This window comes from Dipodomys ordii, unplaced genomic scaffold (genome assembly GCF_000151885.1).
Source record: "Dipodomys ordii isolate 6190 unplaced genomic scaffold, Dord_2.0 Scaffold54, whole genome shotgun sequence".
NCBI classification, from domain to species: domain Eukaryota; kingdom Metazoa; phylum Chordata; class Mammalia; order Rodentia; family Heteromyidae; genus Dipodomys; species Dipodomys ordii.
In genome coordinates this window covers 1,466,140-1,483,862 of record NW_012267270.1, presented here as the reverse complement: position 1 = coordinate 1,483,862, position 17,723 = coordinate 1,466,140, and the positions used below count along the sequence as shown (strand labels likewise).

General features: G+C 62.4%; 1 protein-coding gene across 2 annotated transcripts in view; it reads right to left on the bottom strand.

The window, feature by feature from the left end:
• Window positions 1-17,723, bottom strand: part of Shank2 (SH3 and multiple ankyrin repeat domains 2) — a 283,271-nt gene that overhangs the window by 116,600 nt on the left and 148,948 nt on the right. For both annotated transcript variants that reach the window (XM_013020959.1, XM_013020960.1), the window contains one exon: window positions 3,942-4,017. In XM_013020959.1, coding sequence (XP_012876413.1) covers window positions 3,942-4,017 — 76 coding nt within the window. The remainder of the gene's footprint in view (window positions 1-3,941; window positions 4,018-17,723) is intronic.

Sequence of the window (17,723 nt, the reverse complement as noted above, 5' to 3'; positions counted from 1 at the left end):
ATGGATGGGTGGATGGATGGGTGGATGATGGGTGGATGAATGGATGGTGGATGATGGGTGGATGGATGGGTGGATGGATGAATGGATGGATGGATAATGGTGGGTGGATGGATGATGATGATGATGATGATGGATGGTTGGACAGGTGGATGGGTGGATAGGTGGATAGATGGGTAGGTATAGGTGGGTGGACAGGCAAAGCTTGCCCAGCCTGGGGTGGCCCCGAGGTCCTCCCGGTACCCATGTTGGGAGGCTGGCACCTTAGTGGAGGTCTGCAAATGGAGGGTTCCCATCCCGTGTTGGGGTGTAGATATATTTGGTGGTTCTGGGGCTCGCACTCAAGGCCTCACACATACGTGGCTGGTGCTTTACCACCTGGGCCATGCCTCTAGCCTCGCTTTTTGCTGGTTGTTTTGGAGATGGCATCTCAGAGACTTTTCTTCCTAGGATGGCTATGGACTTCAATGCTCTGGATTGCAGCCTCCAGAGCAGCTGGGATTACAGGTGGGAGCCACCAGTGCCTAGCTCGGGGTCTGTTCTTAACAATGGCACAGAGACACCCGTCAAGTGGACAGCGTGGCGACTTCCAGATCCTTCTCTCACGTGACGCCTGGCTCTGGGTCTCCGGGGTACCACTGTGGCACAGGCAGGGCGGGAAGGGGGACCCTGGCTGGGTCGGGAGGTGTCCTCATCTGCTCTGGCTGCCCAGCTCCTGGTCTTCATGCATGCCTTGTCTGCAGCCACGGCCCCAGCCCCGTGCCAGCCCCCGTGACCGCCCACAGCGGGTCCTCTCCCCGCCCCCCATCCTCCCTCCCCACCCCTCCCCTCTGCTCTCCTGGGACCATTTCTGGTCAGTGCCAGAGCCTTCTTTTTAGTGCTGTGATCGAGTTGAGGGCCTTGTGTCCCCAGCCCTTCTGCTTTTCGTTTTCATAGGTCATATCTGGCTTTTGCCTTGGCCCCCAAAAATCAATCCTCCCGTCCCTGACTCCCCAAGAAGCTGGAATTGCAGGCATGGGTCACCATGCCCAGCCTGTGTTTGAGACAAGATAACCATTTCCCCAGGCTGCACTCCATGCTCCCTCCTCCTCTGTCCGCCTCGTGGCCAGCTGGGACGGCAGGCCACCACACCTCTACCTCCGCTCCGAAGCGACCAGCTGACCCTTTCCTGTGGCGGCAGCTCCTGCCCCACGGCCAGTGCTTGGGGAAGACACGGAGGATCCCTCTCGAGCACCGGGGTCCAAACTCATCCCTGGGCCGCTGGGCCGGAGCTAGAGAGCCAGACGCCATCCCCCAAGTCTTGTGCCTGCTGACCTGCAGCCTGGCGCCCCGCTCCTGCTGTCCATCACTTGTGCTGGGCACCTGGGCCAGCCCGGAACCCGGCAGTCCCCCCTTCCCCAGCCCAGCAAAGTCACCGCCAAGAGCCACTTGGGGGACCCTCCCAGAATCAGGGCTCTGTGCCCTCTAGAGGGCGTGGTGGCCGCTGGCACCGCCTGGACCCCACTGGACAGGAAGTGCAGGATGAGGCCCACCCACCATGACCTCCCGTCCCCAGCCCAGGGCCGGGCAGCCAGCCCCGCCCTGCCAGGCCAGCCTCATCAGAAAAGCTGGGCCAGCACCGCGCTCCCGACTGGACCGTGCCAGGTCACGGGTCACACTGGACTTCAAGGTCAGCTGGACGGTGGTAACCGGGGCCATGGGGCTGCGGAGCAGAGCCTGCGTTAGGCCCGGGCTCATCCCTATGGCAAAGGGAGGGGGGGAGGGAGGGAGAACTGGAAAGCTGCACTGCCCCCTGGGGGACACCGGGCACTTGCGGAACCAGGCGTAGCTGTCAGATCTGTAGCTGTGTATCTGTATCTGTCATCTGCTACCTATGTAACTATGTAACTATGTATCATTACCCATCATCTCTCTCCCTCTCTCAGTCTCCCTCTCCAGCCCCACCCCCTTCCTAATCTAATCGGAGTCTGGCTGCCCCTACCCTGTGATCCTCTTGCCTGAGTGCTGGGATTACAAGCGTGCCTCACCAAGCCCAGCCAGCGTACTTTTTTGTTTTGGTTGGTTGTGGGGCCTGAACTCTGGCCCTGGGCGCTGTCCCTCAGCTCTTCAGCTCAAGGCCAGTGCTCTACACTTGAGCCACAGTGCCACTTCTGACGTTTTCTGCTTACGGGGTGCTGAGGAATCGAACCCGAGGCCTCATGCATGCAAGGCAAGCGCTCTACCACTGAGCCACCTTCCCAGCCCCAAGTGCACTTTGTTTATCAGAGAGGAGGAGCGTTGCAGCGAGTCCGCTCCTAGACCAATGCCTAGAAGCACCGAGCACACATCCGAGCTAGCAGTCCTCCGCACAAGTCCACACACCACGTCCAAAAGGCAGCCGCAAGCAGGCCCCCCAGCCCGCCCGCCGATGAAAACCACGGGATGCCACACACAGAGCCAACCACGATGCTCTGGCCCTCGGAGGAAGACAGTCCAGGGCTGCGGGGGACACGCACGGCGGTGGCACGTGGACTGTTCTCTGTCCACGCAGGTGACAGAGGCCCGAGCCGCCTGAGCCACAGCTGGGGGTGGAGGTGAGCATGGAAACTCCTGGGGACAGGGCTTGTTGTGGGGTGACAGCGTGGCAGGCCGGCCGGTCACCGCGGGGCGCACTGCAGCCCTGCGCCTCTCATGCGCCGGCCTTCCCCGTCCACCGCCAGCCAGGGCCGGAGCCGCGCAGGAGCGGGGCTCAGCCAGCCGGGAGCCGCCGCTGCGGGGCGGGTACAAGATGTCCCACCAGACTCCCCACTCCCGGCCAGTCCACCTCCACCGGATCCTCCACGGGCGATCGGCACACACGGCTCCGACCCTGCTTTTGGTGGGGTCCTGGGGTAGGGGCAGAGCCTGGGAGTGTGAGCGCCCGGGGGGCATGTTCTGGAAAGATACACCTGTTCCCGCCCCCTCCCGTCTCTCTGGGCCTGCCAGTCACCGCCAGGTGAGCAGCGTCCACCCCACGCCTCTGCCTCGACCTTCCGACCCTCCCCAGACCCCAAGCGACGGAGCCTGCACGTCCCCAGGTCACAGACCCAAACCCTCCCGTCCTCCCTCGCGCCACTTCCCTCTGAGCTCCTCACAGCCGGGAAGAACTCTGGGGACTCCACTGTGTCTTGAGGACCGCGTGGTCCCCCACCCCCCAGCCTGGGGAGCAGCCTGGGGCAGCGGGGCAGCCCCAGACCCAGGGCCGGCCGGTCAGCAGTGCCCGTCACGTGCCCCCCTTCCCCGCCTCCTCCTGCGTCACACGCACACTCCCCAGGCCCCATATCTGGGGGGGTTGTGTCCTGGGGGGGGGCACGGCCCAGGGACTGTGGCTTGGGAGACAGGAAAGCGTCACATCCGGGGACAGGTGGGAGGGAGAAGCTGAGGTAGCACGCAGACCGTGGTGCGTGTCAGGCTGTGGCACACGAGCTCTGCAAAAGTCCTTGCAGGCCTCCTCCAGCGGGCCTCCTCCAGCAGGCCTCCTCCCTCAGACCTCCTCCAGTGGGCCTCCTCCAGCAGGCTTCCTGCCACAGGCCTCCAATGGGTCTCTTCCCTTAGGCCTCCTCCCTCAGGCCTCCACTGGCAGGCACACCCGAGTCAGAGGGAGAAGGGACACAGAGACCCTGGATGTTCCTGCCCAGGCACTGCAGATGTGGTTCCCGTGGGATTCTGCGCATGGCTTTCCACGCAGACCCACAGCCTTGTGCCCCAGCCCTGGCCGGCAGGGGGCCTCCAACAGGGCTGCCTGAGCAGACACACAGGAGCGCACATGGGGCTCACAGAAGGGACAGAAGCCCAGAGCCAGGGTTTGCTACGTTCTCCCCCGCAGGATGCGCCCCCTCCAGGCCAACTCCGGGTGCGCACCCTGGCACAGCCAGCTCCTGGCAGCCACAGCTCGCGGCCGGAGCTTCGGGGAGAGGCTGTCTTACCTGGCGGTGTCGAAGCTGTCATAGGAGCCCACTGTGTAATGCCTGAAGAGCTTCTTGCTGCGGTCTGCGCGGGTTTCTGTGCAGAGGAAGAGAAAGAGACACTTGAGAAGTCAAGCCCTTGCACACCGCACGCAAGCACACACACACACACACAGGGTGCCCGCTCTCAGTGATCTGCCCTCTGCAGGGAGACTCACTCTCCCGGGGAAACCAAGCCCCGGTCTTGGATCTGAGCACAAAAAGTGGGGGCGCGCCTCAGAGCCTCCCTGGAGGGGTCAGAGGGCTCTGCAAAGCGCAGGTGGGGGGATTGCAGGCTGGGCGCAGGACCGGCAGGGGTCACTCTGCAAAGCGGGGGTCTTGTACGCTCCCGCCGCCATAGCTGGCCCGCACACGGCCTCCACTAGACCAGCACTGAACCTCCTTGCCAGGCTGCCCGTGCTGCCCAGGCTCCCATGCCAGGCTGAGAACCTGCAGGAGACCGAACTAGGGGAAAAGATACCTATCTTCCTGGTGATTTTCCTGATTATAGTTGCTTTCTTCTAAAACAATCCAATGAAACAACACCCACAAAATAAACCCCATTAACGCTCCTCGCTCCTTGTTAAGCCTTCTGCCTGCTTCCTCTGTGCAGCAGATTGATATGCAAATTTCACAGAAAATGATAGGAGGCGTAATTAGATTTGGTGGCTGGCTCAGGGTGGGGGGATGGGCGACACAAACACAGGAGACACAGCACACAGTTGTACTCTTTAGGTATTTTCCTCCCACATGAGGTTTCCCGGCCCATCATCTTCCTATATCCTGCTGCAAATCTGGAGAAATTAAGCAACTAGCTTTGGGAAAATAACTCTAAATGGAATTTGTCTGGTGAGGGGTCAGTCTCTTCTGCCCAGTACTCCAAGGTCAATGCACGATCATTTTTGTTCAACACAAACCGGCATTGGTACTTCAAAAGTTTGCTCCAGAAGTGCACCGGGCAGGATGGGGCATCCTTGATGCCTACAGACGGCAGGCCGGCGTTCACCCTTTCTACAGAACAGAGTTCCCGAGCGTGGAAAGGGGGGGGGGGGGCGCAGCCATGAGCCTGGAACTACATTTCCCAGCAGCCTTTGCAACTGGACGCAACCATGTGATACGTTCCCACCAATGGGATATGAGTGCCACTTCCAAACCCAGGCTCTTAGGCATGCTGTGTTTTATCCCCTCCTCCTTTTCCTGCTTAAGGCTCAGGACTCCTCGTCCCAAAGTTAAGGTGTTCACAGGCACCCACAGGGTCCTTGCACTACACCGTGCACAGGAATCATGCACGGTGCATTTTATGAGCAAGAATGAAGCAAGGAGCACAGGCGGCCACACTTGTGGACTCTGTGATAGCTGTGGACCTGGTCTTCCCCACAGGCAGGGCAAAGGGGTCCTGAGACGCCGTTCCCACCGGCCGCTCCCCAGCAACGCGGCGCCAAGACGCCGTACCCACCGGCCGCTCCCCGGCAATGCGGCCCCAAGACGCCATACCCACCGGCCGCTCCCCGGCAATGCGGCCCAAGGCCCTGGGCAAAAGCCTTGCCATGCCACAACGGAAACAAGTTTTAAGAAACACGGGACATCCTACAGTAAGTAGACTGCTGAAGACTGCTGTCATTTTCTTACACTGTTATATAAAGAAGAGCCTTCGGATAAAATCATCAGGCTGCAGGACTAAACCAGTTAATAATACAGACAAAATTGATAATACCACATAGGTAATAATATAGATGATAATAATATCTTTCTTCTGCTTAGACCCACCACCTCTGTCCTGCCTCTGTTTGGGCCTTTCTCTGTTCCCTCCAGCTAAGGACAGCCACTCCGGGCAGGGCGCTGCATGGATTTTCTGCACACCTCTTCCCCCAGAAACTGGGCACCCACATGTGGCTCGGCCTGGGACAGGCATCAGGCCGGTCTCTGGGGCCCCACCCTTCCCACGGCCCCCACACCGGACGCGCTGGCTATCTCCCGTGGTCATCTGTAGCCCTGCAGCTGAGCGCGGTGAGCGCGGCCTCCTCTGGTGCCTGCCATAGCGAATGGACGCGGGTGATGGACAGGGACCCTGTGCGGACGGCAGGGAGAGCACGGGCCTGCAGCCCAGCAGCCTTGGCGGGAGAGAGCCGGGGAGCAGGGCAGGGCCTTGCAGGCCGCCGCCCGGTGACCCCGAGGGCCCTCCTCAGCTCCCCTGGCTTTCATCTGCCGGAACACGGTCACCGGCAGTTGGTCACCGGCAGTTCTCGCTCTCCCTAGCGGGCGATGTTTCTGCTCTGGGCCCGAGGGACCAGGCCATCCTGGGTGGAGCTGTCCCTGCGGGCTGGGTCCCTGGGAAGGACACAGGTGGCCAGAATGAGAACCACCGTGGTTGTTTGTTGTTCCATGCCACACAGACTGCGCGTGCGCGTCTCTGCAGCCTGCCCAGCGCGGGCCGCCCAGTCCTCTCCGCACATGGCCCTCTCGGCGTGGCCCTCCCCGCCACGCTCACGCCACCCCGGGCTCCATGCGGCCCCGCAGAGCTGCCTCACAGGTGGGAGAAAAAACCGGGCAGAACCAGGGCAAAGATGGGCTTGGGCCCTGAGAAGATGCCTGTCCTTGAAGCCCTACTAGAGGACAGGAACGAGTCCGCGATGCACAGACGGAGCCTGGCCCGGCACCCACGCACCCTGCCTGCCGCCGGAAGGAAGCGCCTTCCAGGGTCAAAGGAGGAGGTGAGGAAACCGGCCCCGAGTGGGCGAGTCACTCCCTGCTTCGGGAGCCACAGAGGAGCCGCGCAGAGCCAGGTCCAAGCTCCTGCCCAGGCCCGCGTCACCACGCCAAGCCAATGCGCCCGGCAGCAGGCGCTCAGCCGTGAGGGCAGACCAGAGCGCCAGGAGCGGCGTCAGCCGCCAGACCACCGGCAGTGGCCTCCTCTCCCCACTCCCCACCCCTCTCCTCATCAATGGATTTGGTTTCCACCATTAACAGAGCACACTCCAAGCAGCTGAGAGTCCTCGGGGCTCTGCCCCCCCTCTCCCCCACGCCACTCCCTGCCGAGTAACCTTTGCTTCCTGACTGCCGTGAGTTGATTTTACCACAGGGCCTTTGTACTTGCTATGCTCTTTCCCTGTTTACACGTCCCTATGCAGCCGACTCCCCGTGGCTCCTGTGCGGCAGCCTGGCTGTTGTGGGGCAGAGGACAGGGGGGATCAACATCTCGAGAATAAGTTCACTGCATTTCCCTAGGCTGATGGCCAGTGTGCATACTGCCCAGTACCCAGGAGCACACTGCACAGTACCCAGGAGCACCCTGAACAGTACCCAGGAGCACCCTGAACAGTACCCGGGAGTACACTGCACAGTATTCAGAATACACTGCACAGTACCCGGGAGCACCCTGCACAGTACCCAGGAGCACCCTGCACAGTACCAGGGAGCACCCTGAACAGTACCCGGGAGCACCCTGAACAGTACCCGGGAGCACCCTGAACAGTACCCAGGAGCACCCTGAACAGTACCCGGGAGCACCCTGCACAGTACCCGGGAGCACCTGAGCAGTACCCGGGAGCACCCTGCACAGTACCCGGGAGCACCCTGAACAGTACCCAGGAGCACCTGAACAGTACCCGGGAGCACCCTGAACAGTACCCGGGAGCACCCTGAACAGTACCCGGGAGCACCCTGAACAGTACCCGGGAGCACCCAGGAGCACCCTGAACAGTACCCGGGAGCACCCTGAACAGTACCCAGGAGCACCCTGAACAGTACCCGGGAGCACACAGTACCCGGGAGCACCCTGAACAGTACCCAGGAGCACCTGAACAGTACCCAGGAGCACCCTGAACAGTACCCGGGAGCACCCTGAACAGTACCCGGGAGCACACTGCACAGTACCTGGGAGCACGCTGCACAGTACCTGGGAGCACACTGCACAGTACCCGGGAGCACACTGCACAGTACCCGGGAGCACCTGAGCAGTACCCGGGAGCACCCTGAACAGTACCCGGGAGCACCTGAGCAGTACCCGGGAGCACCCTGAACAGTACCCGGGAGCACCCTGAACAGTACCCGGGAGCACCAGAACAGTACCTGGGAGCACCCTGAACAGTACCCAGGAGCACACTGCACAGTACCCGGGAGTACACTGCACAGTACCCAGGAGCACCCTGAGCAGTACCCGGGAGCACCCTGAACAGTACCCGGGAGCACCCTGAACAGTACCTGGGAGCACCCTGAACAGTACCTGGGAGCACACTGCACGGTACCCGGAAGCACACTGCACAGTACCCGGGAGCACACTGCACAGTACCCAGGAGCACCCTGAGCAGTACCCGGGAGCACACTGCACAGTACCCAGGAGCACATTGCACAGTACCCAGGAGCACCCTGCACAGTACCCAGGAGCACCCTGAGCAGTACCCGGGAGCACCCTGAGCAGTACCCGGGAGCACCCTGAGCAGTACCCGGAAGCACACTGCACAGTACCCGGGAGCACACTGCACAGTACCCGGGAGCACACTGCACAGTACCCAGGAGCACATTGCACAGTACCCAGGAGCACCTTGCACAGTACTCGGGAGCACCCTGAGCAGTACCCGGGAGCACCCTGAGCAGTACCCGGGAGCACCCTGAACAGTACCCGGGAGCACATTGCACAGTATCCAGGAGCACCCTGAACAGTACCCAGGAGCACCTGAGCAGTACCCAGGAGCACACTGCACAGTACCCAGGAGCACATTGCACAGTACCCAGATGCACACAGTGCACACTGCACAGTACCTGGAACACACTGCACAGTACCCAGGAGCACCCTGAACAGTACCCGGGAACACACTGCACAGTACCCAGGTGCACACAGTGCACACTTCCCAGTACCCAGGAACACATTGTCCAGCACCCTGGAGCACAGTGCCCAGTACCCAGGAGCACACTGCCTAGTACCAGTGTGCACACTGCACAGCATGCTCAACTAACACCCCCAGGACTACTGCAGCAGTCTGCTGCAAGCTGAGGTACTGAGTTTCAGTCCTGGCTGGGGCGGTGCTCAGGTGAGACCATCCCATGGTACCCCGTGTCCACAGCGGTGCCCAAGCTAATGGTAGCGCTCAACCCCGGAGCTGGGGAGCGGTCTGGAGAAATCTACACGGCGCCAGCACGTCATCCAGGAGAACAAACCAAGAACCCCCCCTCCAGCCCCGGGCTCGTGGAAGGCAGTGGCGGCCTCTGGGTGTCAGCAGTTACCACAACCCTTCACGCAGCTCCGCGAAGCGACCGAGACGGGGCACCGGGAGACTGCATGGCCTCTGAAAGCCCAGGGATTTCTGCAGGAGGCTGGGAGAGGCGGCTGCAGAGCTAGGACCGACCCCGACCCGAGGTGGCAGCGAGGCCCACGGACGCGTGAGCCTTCCCTCAGGCCGCGGCCCACGCAGGTCCTCGCTCGTGGTGTTCTTGGCAGGGCACAGGACAGGGGCGGACGCAGAGCCACGCGACGTTTGCTCTGCCCGGTGGGCACGGATGGGGCCCGTGCAGGCTGGGCCAGAGCTCACCGCCGAGCCCCTGGCAGCGGCCCATATCCACACAGGAACCGTCCGTCCCCGGCTGCCTGAGCCGGGCAGGACATGGGCCGAGAGCCTCGGTTTCCCCATCTGTTAGGTGGCCACGGCGCAGTCTACACAGCGGAGTTGTTGTGAGGGTGGAGACGGAGTCTCGCGTCTAGCCACCCCTCCCTGGCCTGGCCCTCGGCTGCATTGAGAACTCTGTCTCTGTGGGAGCCTGCCTTGGACTTCCTGGCTCTCAGCTCCCTTTGAAAACGTCCCTGGCCGTTGGGCGGGAGAGGGACTCCCCCTTCCTGGCATCTGCCCTGCTTCGAGGGGGTGAGAGGCGGCTGTGCCCATCCAGTGCTGCCCCTGCCTGTCTGAGTAGTGGGCACACCTACCCACGTGAGATACTGCCGCTGGGGTGCGGGGCAGAGGGCGGGCTGGGCGGGGTCAGGCAGCAGAGGGGAGGCCCGGGCAGCCCTCCTGGCTTTCCCCGGTCCCCACCACCCCTGCTTACTGCCCAGTAACCTCTTTCTAAAGTCAGAGAGGCCGTGGGCTTCCTTGAAGCAGGGAGACAGAGCCGGGTGTCCGGGGGGCACCGGTGTGCGGGGCTGGCAGAGGTCACACCCGGCCCAGGGAAAAGCCAAGCCAAGCCCTTGGGGTGCCCAGGGGCCAAGCAAGACTGGAGGGTGGAAAGACACTGAGCTGGAAGCCAGGGCCCAGAGGTTCTGGGCCGCGTTCTGTGCTCTGGACAGCTGGGGGACGTGCGGCCCCCCAGGCGAGGACAGGGGTCAGGACTTCAAGCCCAGCCACTCCAGCAGGACACAGAGCTCCGGTCACCAGCCACTCCCTCAGACGCCAGGTACTCGCAGAGCACCTTCTGGGTAGCTAGTGCTGACCGAGCAAGGATGGGAGAGTGAGAAGCCTGCGTTCAGAACGCCCGATGGGCCACTCTGACCACATGGTACAGCGTTAATGCTTTTCTTACAGCAGCTGGACTCGGGGCTTCCTGGGCCTGCCCCACGGGGGTGGGGCTGTGTCCTCCTCTCTCCAGGCTCTGGCCTCCTTCCCCAAGTAGCCTCTAGAGTCCCCCAAGCCCCAAGTCCCACCTTTCCTCCAGCCTCTGAGCTGGCAATGGTCCCTCATATGACTCTCAACTCATTCCTCCTTTAGGGAGAGCTGGGGGACCACAATTCTGCCTACCATGGCCACAGATACCATAACCACAGATCACGCTGCCAGCGGCCACAGGTGCAGAGGCCACGGCCACGGCGGCCAGATAAGTAGTCCACGTAATGGGTCAGGGGATTTGGGAAAGGGATTTGGGTCAGGCCTCCCACTGACTGCACTGGCGGCCACGCACCAGGCCTGGCCTCCTACCCCAGTCACATGACAGGCAACTACGCCATCACTTCCTGTTGGTTCCCAGCTCCTGGGAACATGGCACACAGCCCCATGGGTACCCGCGGCTGTGGGGTGTGGGCTCTAGGGGTGCTGGGGACGCAGCCCCAAGTCCACATTTCTGGTTACAAGCTCACAGCAGAAGCAGCACGTTTTCTCATGGCCGATGGGGAAGTACCAGTCCCCACCTACCCAGGGTGCGCATGTCAGCGCACCCTGAACCCTGGCACCAGCCCAGCACCAAATGCAAGGCCCCAGAAACCAGAGGCACAGGAAGAGGGCGGCCGCAGCGTTCTCCAATAAACAGAAGCCGATCCTCATCCTCCACTCTGCTCCCTGCCCTCAGCTGAGTGCTGGCTGGGCTCTACGGTCGTGTTCCCGAACCCCAGGAAGGCTGCTTGGTGACCCTCACTTTTACAGCAGTGTCCCTCCGGGGCGCCCCTCATGCGGCGCGGTTTATTTGTGGATGGAGAGGCCCACACCGCTGGAGGCGTGGCTCAGTGGCAGAGCGCCTGCTTACCAAGCCTGAGACTCTGTTCAGCACTACCCCAAGGACAGAGCACTCAGCAAGCCAGGATGGGAGATGGGCAGCCAGGAGCCCCAGGCCGTGGGCCGGGCCCAGCTAGGGGCTGGCGTGCCAATGCAGGGGACCCTGGCGGGGAAGTCACCTCCTGGGTGGTGAGCAGGTGCATGGCCTGCAGAGCTTCGGGAGGTGGGAAGGGGGAACCCATGAGCAGGCAGGGGCTCAGCTCTGAGGCTGGAAGAAGGTGGCCCTGGGGGAAGCAGGGAACCGGAGCAGATTCTGAGAGGAAGCTGCTGAGAGCGAGCAAGTGCACTGCGTGCTGCTGGGCCTCAAAGCCGTGAGCTGAATAAACCTCTTCTCCTCGCCATGGTAACCAGAACAGGGCTGGTGCACCCCGGAAGCCGGGCTGGAGGAAGGGGCCAGGGAGGGCGGCGGGCAAAGGTCCCCAGGACGGGAGGGACGGCCAGGGAGGGGTGACCGCAGGTCCCCGGGACGGTGAGGGACAGCCAGGGAGGGGGTGACCACAGGTCCCCAGGACGGGAGGGACGGCCAGGGAGGGGGTGACCACAGGTCCCCAGGACGGGAGGGACAGCCAGGGAGGGGTGACCACAGGTCCCCGGGACAGTGAGGGACGGCCAGGGAGGGGGTGACCACAGGTCCCTGGGACAGTGAGGGACGGCCAGGGAGGGGGTGACCACAGGTCCCCGGGACAGTGAGGGACGGCCAGGGAGGGGGTGACCACAGGTCCCCGGGACGGGAGGGACGGCCAGGGAGGGGTGACCACAGGTCCCCAGGACGGGAGGGACAGCCAGGGAGGGGTGACCACAGGTCCCCGGGACGGTGAGGGACGGCCAGGGAGGGGGTGACCACAGGTCCCCGGGACGGGAGGGACGGCCAGGGAGGGGTGACCGCAGGTCCCCGGGACGGGAGGGACGGCCCTCGCAGCGGTGGTTTGCTCTGCCCACATCCATCATCCACACCGTGTTCCCTGTGCCAAGCCCGCTGTCCTCAGGGCTCACGGCACCTTCCAATGTCCTGCCCTCCCACAAGCCCTCCCGGGCCTCAGCCTCTGCGTGTGAAGGTTTCTCCCATCCGCGCTGGGCGACGGCTCTTGCCCTGCTCCACACATGCTCCGCCCATGCCACACGCCGTGGCCCTGGGCACCTGCTACCCAGCATGCTCAGCCCTCTCTCTGCCATGGGGTGGGGGAGCCAGGGCCAGGCTCCGCCCCCTGCCTCCTGCTGGGTGGGCCGGCCAGGCCCTGGCCAATGAGATGCGAGCAGGGTCTGCTGGGCGGGGCTTCCCTCCCAGCCTTCTAAAGCCAGCAGATTTCAACCCTCCCCCCCCCACTCCCCGGCTCTGAGCAGGCTGAGGGCATGGAGGAGGAGGAGATGGACAGAGCGGCAAAGGTGAAGGCTTGTGAATTCAGACGGTGGCTCCTAAGGTCTCTGTTCTCACAGCCAGACACCGTTCTGGCCGCAGGGCCGCTCCCTGTCCTGTTCGGTCTCTAGCCGTCCCACGGCACGGGCCCTGGCATTGCAAAAACTGCTAACGTAGGGAAACTGAGGCCCAGAGACTTGGGGTGATGGCCAATGCCCTACGGTGACCAAGCGATGGGCCGACTGCCAGCTCTGTCGGGAGAGGAGAAAACCGGGGCGGGGTGACGGGCACCCCAAGGTCACATGGCCTGGACTGCTGGACTGGGATGCGCACACCAGGGCCACACCCCTGCCTCCGCTGGAGGTCTCCTCTGGAATCTCAGTGGAAACACTAACTCCTACACAGTCTATGGCGGGGAGGGGAGGGCCGCCCGAAATACTGCCTTCCCTGAAAGGAGCTGGGTTCGCACGCAGCCCCCCAGCCCCGGCGCCGTCCCCTTCCCGCCTCCTGGGCCCCCGCTTGCTCTGGAGCCCTGTGGACCCCTCTCGCAAGGGCACCCGGCCTGTTGTGGCAGGAGCCCAGCTCTGCCCAGCTCTGCCCAGCTCACCATCCTGGACAGGCATAGCTGAGGACACCTGGGGGGGGAGGGGGCAGCTGAGGACGCCCAGGGGGGAGGGGGCACAGCTGGAGACGCAGGGGGGAGGGGGCACAGCTGAGGACGAGGGGGGGCACAGCCAAGGATACGGGCGAGGGGCATAGCGGAGACGCCCCAGGGGGGAGGGGGAGGGGCACAGCGGAGACGCCCCAGGGGGGAGGGGGAGGGGCACAGCGGAGACGCCCCAGGGGGGAGGGGGAGGGCATGTGCAGCCTGTGTCCCAATCACCACCCTCTCAAGTGGGTTGGACGAATGAATAAGCAGCCGGGTGTCAATGAGTTGGTTCCCACTCTAGAGTAATTAGAATCCAAAGAAAAGGAAAGAAAGAAAGAAAGGAAAAAGGATCCCGGGGGCTCAGTGGGCGCTCGCATGCCCGTACCCCCAGCCAGACCAGCTGGGGAAATGGAAACGGCGGGGGCCTGACCTCCATGTGGCTGATTAGCTTGGCTGGGCATGTCCACGCCCAGGCTGGACTTCCATGCTGGTGCTTTCTCTCCTCTCCACCCTGGGAACACGTGGTGGCTGGTGTGTGTACGGCGGTGGCCAGCGTGGCACCAGGGTCTGACTGGTCCCAGAGGACCTTCCCCCCCTCGGCCCACCCAGCTCCACCCTGCGGGCAGCCCAGCCTCCTCCGCACACCTGGATGGTCCACCACCCCTAGCCTGGCCCCGATTCCGGCCATCAACCTCCCTCCCTGGCCAATCAGAATGTTCCAGATGAAACGGCAGATAATTAGCACTGCCGTGTGTGGCGGGACCTTCCGGCAGGCTGGCATTGTCACCCTGCCCGGGGAGGCCCTGGGAGGTGGGGCAGAGGGTCTGGGGCACACAGGTGCCGGGAACAGAGCCTGATTTAAATCTAGAAACCGACTGGGGGCGGGAAGATCCTTTTTAGCTTTTTAATCTTTTAGCTGAGGCTTGGGAACTAGGACATGGAGAAAGAAAAAAAAAAAACCCACAAAAACGACCTGTTGAGCTCAAGGATGCTGCTGGTCCTACAGGGGGAAGCCACAGCTCTGGGGGCTAGGATTCTGACATTCTGACTCCAGGCTGACCAGTGCACAGGATCTCAGGGAAACTGACCTCAAGCCTCACCGTGGCCAGTTCTGGGGACCGAGGAGACAGACGCACCCATCCCGTAATAACCGTGACAAGAGACCAGACACCCCCCCCTTCCTCCTGCAACTGTCCAGAGACCTGCATGGCCTGAAGGCAGCTGTGAGCCCAGGCTTGGGGAGGGTCCAGCTACTGGTCACCAGAGGCCAGCCACCAGAGTCCTGCTGGTCACCAGAGGCCTGCTGGTCACCAGAGACCAGCCACCAGGGTCCTGACACGTCACATTTCTCTCTGTACATCTCACAGGATATTTTGAGGGAGGCCCCCTTGGAGAGAGATGGTCCGCTATCCTTGCCAGACTCTCTGAGAACAAGCCGGCCTTGCTGCTGTCCCCTGCTCTGCAGGGGGGGGGGGGGGGGAAGAGGGGAGGGTGGAGGAGGGGGGAATGGCATTTGGTGACAGCTCAAGGTACAAGTTGAAGGCAAGACAAATACATCTGCTGTTTCCTCCCTTTCCACTGCCACATGCCAGGGAAGCACGCGGTCCACTCGTTTAAAACTCAACAGCAGAATCAAACTGGCCATGCTTCCTGGGAAGGAGGGGAGAAGGCCTCCTCTCCCAGGCGGGGAGACCCCAGACCACGGAGGCTTTGCGGCGCTTCCCGTGCCGTCTGGCAGCGTCCTGAGCCATCTTGCCGTCTTTCTTCTTGGGTACGGCGTGCAACAACCCCCTTCCACACCAGCCACACTGCTCACTAGGAAATCAAAGCCTGGGCTTGGCTTACACCCCACTGGCCACTCAGAGACACCCGAGGGAACAGACATGCAGGAGAGACCCGCACCCTCTTGGCCATCCGCCAGCTACCTACATGTTCCTTCTAGGCAGAGCTCCGAGAAATCCGTTAAGAAAACAATAGCTTCAAAATCAGTGAAGAAAACCCAGCGCGCCCTCCCCCCCAGTCAGCGATTCTAACCCAACGTGCCGGGGTGCGGGTCTGCCGACACAGCACGCTGTCCATCTCACGGAGCGCCCGCAGCGCTGACCGGCTGCCAAGGCTCTACACCCCCCCCCCGCTCTGGCAGAGAACAAAGACTCAGCATGCCAACCCCAGGCGGGCTGGGGAGGTGGCACCCTACCTCCAAAATGAACTTTCTTCTTGAACCGTGAGCTCTCTGCCATCGTCCCTAGTTTGGGAGTGACCATCTCATTCGGGCAGGTCCCCTGGCTGCTCTGGGGCCACCAGGGCACCAGGTGCCCAGCACCACCTCATTGGCTACGGTCTGTCAATCCAACAGGAAGGAAAAGTTGCAGCGCTCCAGGGTCCCGATTGGAGGAGGAGAATTTCTTTAAAAATGTGAATCAGAGGAAGAAGAAGGCTCCAGAGTTTTTAATCCGCGGGAGGCGCACAGATTTGACTTTGGGAGAGTAAAGAAAGATCGGGGTGGGCTGAAAATCCGGCTCTTGAGCACACAAGTTGTAAGCTGGAGCTCCACTTCCCGCAGTACCAGGGACTTTTTTTTTCCCCCTAGTGCTGGTTTCCATGGAAACGCATCAGTCACTAGTCTAAATAAGTATGGGTGAAGGACGCCTGAAAAAACCAGTGTAATTACGCATGCCATTAGCAGGGAGAGGAAAATGATTCAACCTGCTATTAGCCCAGGGCAGAGGTGCCGCTCGGAGCCCGCGCCGTCCTTGTCCTGAGTAATTGCTTTCTCGCTGGTGGCGCTCTGGGCCCTCCTTTTCCTGCCTTCTGCCGGGTGGACACACCGCTGCAGGGAGCAACCCTGACCCACTGCCCAGGGCAGGCTCACATCCCCACAGAGGTGGCCCAGCTACTGCGGCCGGGCAGGCTGGCCTTGAGGGGTCCATGGGGGAAACGGGAGGCACGGTCCTGGGCTTGGGGGAAAATCAGATGGGTCCCGGCCATGGCTGCACCAGCAGGACTCCAACTGACGAGCCGTCTCTCCCGCCGCTGGCAGGCTTCTCAACCTGGCGCGGATCCCATCCCCGTGGGCTGGGGGCTCCGGGCTGGGCCTGCGTCCTTCCCAAGGACTCTCTGCATCCCTCCCCCACTCCCCTCCCCCTGGAGTTCCCTCCCCCCTTCTGCCACTTGTCACTCTTGTTTGAAAATTGAACTCAAAAGATGCGTTCCCTCCTGTGTTTCGGAGACAAGGTCTCACCCTGCGGCCAGCTGGCCCTCAACTCCCGGTCCTCCTACCTCAGCCCTCCAAGAGCTGGGATTACAGAGGTGTGCCTGGCCGCTTGGCTTTTTGTTACACGTGCTGCGGGCACACCCCGTGCCCTTAATGGAAGCCATCCCCTTGCCGAGATGCAGGATGGCCGGGAAATAGACCGGAAAGAGTTGGCAACGCCAAGGGCCTGTTTTTCTTCTCCCAGGAAGGGGTGGAAAGGGCAGGGAGGGGCCTGACCGCAGTCACGCCTCCGCCAGCGGTCTGACCTTGGGTGCCTTTGAGATACTCTCAATTGTGTGTGAGACAGAAGGTTGGGGCTGGCAGGAGTGTGAACGAGTTGGAGGTCGCCTGGTCCATGGCCGCCGCAATGATTTCGGTCTCCGCTGTGTGTGAAGAACATAACCACCATCACAAGAAAAACCTGCAAGCAGGCGCGGCGCACGCCGCCTGGCAAGGACGCAGGGCACGGTGCCTTTGCTCACCGTCAGGCTGCCCACGGGGGGCGCCGCGTTCTTGAAAGACCCAAAGGGGAGAAAACGGGGTCCGGAGAAGTTAAGTGAGCAGCCTGAAGTTGCCGGCCAGGCAGGGGTGGGCCCAGGTCTGGAGCTTGGGGCTCTTACCCAGTCCTGTCCCTCCTCCTGAGACACCCACTGTGTCTTGGCTCAGGTGGGGGTGGGGTGGGGAAATGGGGCGTGGCTCACAGGCCACACCCAGGGGGACACAGTGTAAAGCATGGCCTCTCCTCAGGTCTAGAGCGCCCCAATCCAGAGCTGCCCCCTGATTCGAACCCCTGCGACTCAATGGCAGGCATGGGGTCGCCCCTCGGCGGAGCGGCTCTCCGATACAATCCGTGAGCAAATGGAAGGGTCATAAAAATAGCCTGCGCCGGGCACAGAGGGGCCTGGGGGGCTGCTGCCGGGCTGCGCACCCCGGCTGCTGTGGGAGGCAGAGCCGGAGAGACGGGAGTAAAAATAGCCAGGGTTTCCACGGGAGCCCAGCGCAGCCCCGCGCAGCCCGTGGCGCACGTGACCCCCCCCCCCCC